Raw genomic sequence first — 6,988 nt, 5'->3', positions numbered from 1 at the left:
TCTTAAAATCTACAAGGACCTATTAGGGCATATTTGAAACTATCAAAAATCTTCTAAAATCTTCTAAAATCAAATAGAACCTTTTAGAACCTTCTAAAATCTTCTTCCAATATATGTTTGCAACATCACTTCTTTTTTAAACCATAAGTTCTGCTAGGAAGGATAGAATTAAAGCTTATTAAAGACAAAAGAAGGCAAAGATATATTGCATAGTATATGCCATATATTCACATTATTTTTTGTAAGTCAAAAGATTCATTGGTCTTAATAACCAAAAATAGTAAGTAATATTATCTATCATAGATCAAACTTAAATTTTTATGTCTTTATTGTAAAAATTTCATTCAAAAATTTCTTAAAGATATTTTTTATAAGAATGTTCTACTTCAATATTGATTGTTTTAAAGCAAATATTAGGTATTTTTTATTGTCTTCTTGATTTAAGTAATTCTTTACTTCAAGATTGGCTTCTATATATACTCACTAATATTGTAATTATGTCAATACACAAAGTATTCTAGTTGTCTTTGTCTTAATTTTAAATTAAGTATTTTTCATGTCAAATTCTTCATAACTATCTGATTTAATAAAAAATAATAATAATTATATTATTTTTAATATGCTTGATTTTCTATAAGATTCTAAAAGAGATATATAGAAAACATGATGTTTCTTGATGGATGATGATAGTTCTAATTAATAAGCAAAAAAGTTACTTTTTAAAGAATAAGAAATGATTCAAAGCTTGTATAGTCCACCTTGAAAAATGGTCAAGTAGTTTGTATATTGCATGAAAGAAACTATACTTTTTTGTTAATTTTATGATATATTTTATTTTTATTTTTTTATGTATCAATTGACTCTTTCAAGCATATTCGAGCTTTTTTACTTGAAGATTTAAGGTAGTTTAGATATCACCTATTTAGGTTGCAAAGTCATTTACTATTAGATTTTTGGATCTATCAACATATAACATATTTATTTTTGGATGATAGCCATGATTGAAGTAAAATGGAGTTTGTTAAGTAGATGCAAAAATCATATTATTATAGACAAATTTAACTAGAGATAAGTAAATTATATAGTGTTATTTGTTGTTGATTATATACTTTATATAATTTAACAGATTATAACTGTTGTATATAAATCATTTAATAGGTCTATAGAAATAAAAGACCATAGTTGCTTTAGAATTGATAGCAATTGAAGAACTTTATATCAACAATGAAAAATATATATATATATATATATATATATATATATATATATATATTTAGAACATGAATTACAAGAGATGATAAATTTTTTGACAACTTTCTATATTTGAGGCTACCAAAGATCTCTAAAAATGAATTATAATATCTTGTTGAATCTAGAATATTTTTCAAATAATAATATGTTTGGAGATTACAAAAGAATAATAGTTTTTTAGGATATTCAAATGTTCTTTTAAGTAAAAGAAACCATCTTCAAATTTGAATTTATTCAAATCATTGCAAATATTATTTATACAATATTTACCATCAAAACAAGAAGGTCTATAGCCAAGGTTGTTTAAACTTGATAAAAAAAACAACCAATTCATTAGAATTGATACAATAATTGCTTGAATACAAAATTTCTTAGATTTTAATAGTGTTATTTGTTGTTGATTATATATTACTTGTCTTTCTTTTAGCAAGGTATTATTGTCTTTATAAAATATTTATTAAATCTTATTACTTTATAAATTGATATATAATAATTAAGTCAAAATAAAAAGTAAACATGGTCCAACTAACTCAACAATAATTTCAAACATAAGTTGAGATAAAATACTTAAGGTTCTTATTATTTATGTATAAAATTATTGGATATTAAGTACCTTCAAAAAAATGATACTATTACTAGAAAGAATCCACAATATCAAGAATTCTCTTGTTGTAGATCTCATAATTAATCTCAATGGTTAAGAATGTTTTGGATTAAAATATAACTAGATACAATCTCCCTTCTCTTTTACATTGTGATAAATTTACTTTCAATAAAAAAATCCAAGACATTTATTTTCATAAACTTTGATTTGAAAAAATATAAATGAACTAAAATAGAGATTGAAATAAATATTGTCTTCAAGCATTCTAAGGCTATCTCAACTTTTGACCCCTATTTGATTTTATTGAATATCAATTTTGCAAGCAAAGTAGCCATTTGAAGATTAATGATTAATAAAATTGTATAGAAGTTTATAATTCCAAGGAAGCATTAGACATCACATTGCAATTTTAGAGTTGTTAAGTTGCATATGGTCTTGATCTTTTTTAGATCCATCGTTAAATCTTTATTTGTAATGATATAGTTAATAAATTAAACTTGAAGCTCATAAAATATATCTTTTTAAAATTTGGCATATATTCTAGTGTCTTATAATCTTTATAAGTTAAGACAAACATATTTTTCATCTTCTTTTAAAGTCTTGAAATAACTTAAGATATTGTCTAAATAGCATATAGCAAAGTCATCAAAGACTTCACAAAATATATTATTTATCAAATATTTAAAAACATTTGGCACATTTGTAAAATCAAAAGACATGACATTGTATACAAAATGTTCATATCTTATACAAAAAAGAAGTTTTTTATTTGTCTCCTTATCAACACATATTAGATTATAAACTCCACAAAGATCTATTTTTTTTTATGGATTTTAACTTCATTCAATTAGTCAAAGAGCCCAAATATTAATGGCAAAGGATAATGATTTTTTACTTTCACTTTGTTGAAACAATAGTAATTGACAAACATCTTCAAAGATCCATCTTACTCATATAAGTATATAAATTATTATTATTATCAATCCTACATCTTGTTAAGCTGTCAATCTAACAAGCCATTTCTATAATATCAAAAAAAATCAAATTATTTTAACTGAAATTACACTGTATAAATTATTCTATTTACTTATAAAATTATTAAACTTACATGCTTTACCTTCATAAATATTGCCAATTTTTACCAAGTAGATTTGGCACTTGGAAAATTCTAAATTTCTATTTAGAATTTAAATTTCAAAAAACCAAAGATAATTTTTAGTTTAGATGTTAATATATCCGTTAATTTTTTTTAAAGCAATGAAATGCAATCAGAAACAAACTCCATTGCCAACAAAATCAGGTCTAAAAGTCAGTAAGAGCTCTACTTTTAGTAGGTCCTTTAACTTTTTGGTCAAAGTATTCCATGGATAGAAAGACAACTGCTGCGGAGGGCGAAAAGCAGTAAATAGTAGCGGGAAAACCGGTCAGAGTACGGACCCGTGGCATTAAATCGCACTTCAACTAGCTTCGAGGAAATTTCCGGTTAGAGAGTGAGGAAAGAGGGCCGGCGTAGTTCTCAAGAAGGCACACAATCTCTGGCGCACCGTGACGGGGGTAGACGCAGCCAGACGCGGAGGGCCACGTATAGAACATTCCACCCTGCCTCCGACGTAGAATAGCCCTCGCAGCATGGAGTGTTGCAACAGCACCGACGCAACCAGCCCCCTTTCCTCCACGCAACACGCCGTGTTTGCCTCTGCCCTTGCTGCAGCGCGCGCGATTTCTTCCCCCTCTACGCAGGTGCGCGAACGGTTAAAAGTTTCTGTGAGTTCTTCTCATGTTTTTTTGTAGTTTGCATGATTTTGTGCCGAAGTGGCTCTTTTTCTGCCCATGTCTGGGTTAATTGCGGCGTCAATTTTTCTCGTTGAGGTTTAGTGATGTGTGGTCAGTTGTCGATTTAAGGGACGATTTGTTGGATGCTTGTGCAATAGTCAGTTCGGAAGGCCGCAAGAAAGTTGCTGTTCCGTGCTCGGTATTTCTCAAACCCGAAACCATAGAAACTTAAGTGGATAAGTCGTTGGTTGGTGCTGTAGTTTTCTGGAGAGATATTTGGTTGCGTTAACGGTGTAGTTGTTTAGTATTGTTAATATCTCGATTGTGTGACGCACTTCTCTCGTGCATTTCAAAACGGTGATGCCTTTCGGCTTGGAGCATCCGAGTCAGTAAATTCCTAGATGCAGCGCAGATGCAGGGGTAGAGATTCATGCTCCACTTTTTCTGGACGTTGTGACTGCTCCTGCATTGGCACAAATCAAGTACTACACTGCGCAGTCCTTTCTATGTCACATGGCTAGTAGGACTTTCCATAGTTTTGTGCCTTTCTTCTAAACTGCTTTTCACTTATGGAGATTTGACCGTATGTTTTCTTCATTCGCAGGCTGGAGAGTAACGTCAACAAAATGACGGGAGGACCACACAGAATGCTGGCTTTTCTGGGACTCTTGTCGTCGCTCTCGTTTTTGTTGATTAGTCCTGTGGACGCGCAAAGTGAGTATTATGCTTGTCTTTCCTAGTTGCGGTTGTAGAGTGTTAACCTTAAAGAGTGTGTGTTTGTCTCCGTTGGAACTCAATTAATTTATTATCTACTCCTTGATTAAATTCTGAAATAAGTTATTCATTTTTGGACCAGAAAACCTTAGTCTTTTTAACTGCTGCGGTACATGACATCAGTTTTTTATCTGATATCTTTACTTTAATTTTTGTGGGTACTGTAGATAGTATGTGTTCGCAATGTCATCCTCATGCTCGCTGCTATTGCTCCACTTTTAGTGGACGTTGTGACTGCTCCTGCGTTGGCTACTACACAGGCGATGGGATTACCTGTACGTATACTACACAATTTCATCTTCTTGAGAGTGAAGTTTATTCTAATTTAATGTTGATAGATCTGAAGCGTATAACTTAACTATCATTTGAAATCTGCAAACTTAAGTTGGCTAGGACGTCTGAACCGCTTATATTTTTCACTACCAAAATTGTAAGGAACATGAAACATATGTCATGTTAAACTTGACATATGTTTAAAATGCACATTAATGCGTACGAACAGCCTACATTATTCGCACCAATAGGATTTCTTCATTACAACAGCAATGTTGAGTCTGGTCTATATTTTATCGTTAATCCATTTTTTATTGAGTTGGTCACTAAACACGTGCTTACATTATGGGCTCTATCACTTCAGGGTGAGTAGAGTTGTTATGGCACGACAAACGTTGTTGACTAAGTATTTGCTCGAGAGAATAAAGAGGAAGACATAATAGTGGATTTATTTATTTAATTTCCTTTATTTGGATTAGCATGGTCACAGGTCCGATCCGAGGAGACAATATCTGCTGATGCTTCTTTGACGCCTTGTTTTGCGCAGGCAGGTATTCAACGTGGCGTGTGGTCTTGTACGTATTAAGCTCAGTAATTGCATTTCTCTTGATTTTCTTCTTGTGTTGGACATGCCTTAAGTATCTGAGACGGAGAAGAGACGCGCCTGTCGATTATCCTATGCAACCTATGGGATATCCACCTTATGGTTACCCTCAACCTACTCAACCGCAATCAACTGCAAACCCAGCTATGTATTCATATCCTCCACAAAATGGGTATCCTGTGAATGGGTATCCTGCACAAATGGATAATCAGCAGCACCCGCCGCCGCCCAGTTCAAAGGTTCCTGGGCCATCAGGAACTGTGTGAGATCACTTTTCAGCAGCTCTAGGTGGTTGATGCAAGGTTGCATCCCATTGGATGTTTTTAGTGCCCCTGAATCTCCGAAGGCTTTCAGGTTGTAAAATAAATCGGCTCTCTCAATGGCCGGTATATTTCCTTGTGTGTGTTTTTTTTTTTATTATTTTTATTTTTTATAATGTTCTTATTCTTCTTCTTCTGTAAGGTGCAGATGGAATAGATGTATTAGCGGCAATGATTTTTCACACTACAGGTTGTTCAAATTGTATAGATAGTCTTTTACTTGATGCTTGGGTAGAGCAATCCTTCACGCTTTTTCGTCGATTTTTCTGAATTGCAACGCCCAATTCTGTGGGTGTTACCTTTCTTGAACACACCAATTACTAAATCCTCGTAATATCTTCCATCTTTGATCAAGACATTGTATGATGACTTAGACATTCAAAGGCAACTACCCAATACATTTTGCATGCTTGGTCACCATGAATGAAGTTTTAGACATTCTCCTTCCATTTCTGACATGCCTTAATTCTGTTATGATTGTAACGAATATACTATGACTCTGTCGTTAGTTATCTGGTTTAAATAGAAGCCCATCAAAGCACAACCTTAAATTTTAGATCATCCCCTCCAAGGATATATTACACAAGCACGTCTTTTGCAAATTGGGTGATAGGGGTCCACTGCTGAGTGTTTACATTTCAAATGTTGATTTTTCCACTATTTTGTGATTTGGGTTAAACTAATAGGTATTTGTTGTCTTGGAAATCTTTTTTTGCCAAGTTTGACTTTGTATTCATCCAAATAGTTGTTGGTACTTCTAAAAAGGTCATCAGAGTCAAGTTTTAGGTTTTTGCACAAAATTAAACAAGAAAAATTGAGTGGAATTGTGATCTAGTTGCACTTGCAAAGCAATCACTTAGCATAAGTATATTAGTATTGTTTTCTAATCATCCACATTGATTTGTCTGTAGAGTTCATGTAGGATGATCACTCCAAATTCTTTTGTTAGAATGTAGCTAACTTTATTTCATTGTACAAATATATTTCAACTTACTAGATTATAACAAGATTTTTTTATTTTTTTATTTTCCTTTTCCATTTCTTTTGCTTTTGGAGATTTATACTAAATATAGTCTATATAAGATTATTATTGTTGTGCAATACAATTCAATCTTTATTTAGAAATATGGATGAATTATATTGAAAGATGATAATTTATTATTTAGGCATTTAAAAAAAAAAAAAAAAAAAAAAAAACTATATATGTCATCCTAAAAAAGATGAATTGAATAAAAGATATACTTACTCCCATTGTCTCAAATTATTTGTATTTTTGCACCATAACTCTTTGTTTTGGTGTATTTTATTCTTATAAAGTCAAATGGAAGTATTTCTTAAAATTTTAGTATTTTTTAGATTTAAATTAGACTTATACGGAAGTAAGAAGTT

General features: G+C 31.4%; 1 protein-coding gene across 6 annotated transcripts; it reads left to right on the top strand.

The window, feature by feature from the left end:
• The first annotated feature begins 3,386 nt into the window (after positions 1–3,386).
• LOC112277100 (uncharacterized) lies at positions 3,387–5,953 on the top strand. Of its 6 annotated transcripts, none has more exons than XM_024509061.3 (6): positions 3,388–3,595; positions 3,791–3,827; positions 4,041–4,110; positions 4,233–4,342; positions 4,570–4,677; positions 5,223–5,953. In XM_024509061.3, the coding sequence occupies exons 1-6, from the start codon at positions 3,485–3,487 to the stop codon at positions 5,543–5,545; spliced, it is 759 nt and encodes a 252-aa protein (XP_024364829.1). In that variant the 5' UTR covers positions 3,388–3,484; the 3' UTR covers positions 5,546–5,953. The 6 variants fall into 6 exon arrangements, with proteins under 6 accessions (XP_024364832.1, XP_024364829.1, XP_024364828.1 ...); XM_024509060.3 differs by having other exon boundaries at positions 3,787–3,827; positions 4,036–4,110; XM_024509058.3 differs by having other exon boundaries at positions 3,758–3,827.
• The last annotated feature ends 1,035 nt before the right edge of the window (positions 5,954–6,988 follow it).

The sequence above is a fragment of the Physcomitrium patens genome, chromosome 25, assembly GCF_059467195.1.
Source record: "Physcomitrium patens ecotype Gransden chromosome 25, ASM5946719v1, whole genome shotgun sequence".
Lineage (NCBI taxonomy): Eukaryota > Viridiplantae > Streptophyta > Bryopsida > Funariales > Funariaceae > Physcomitrium > Physcomitrium patens.
Note: the sequence above shows the minus strand (reverse complement) of the source record. Positions and strands in the feature narration are given on the sequence as shown.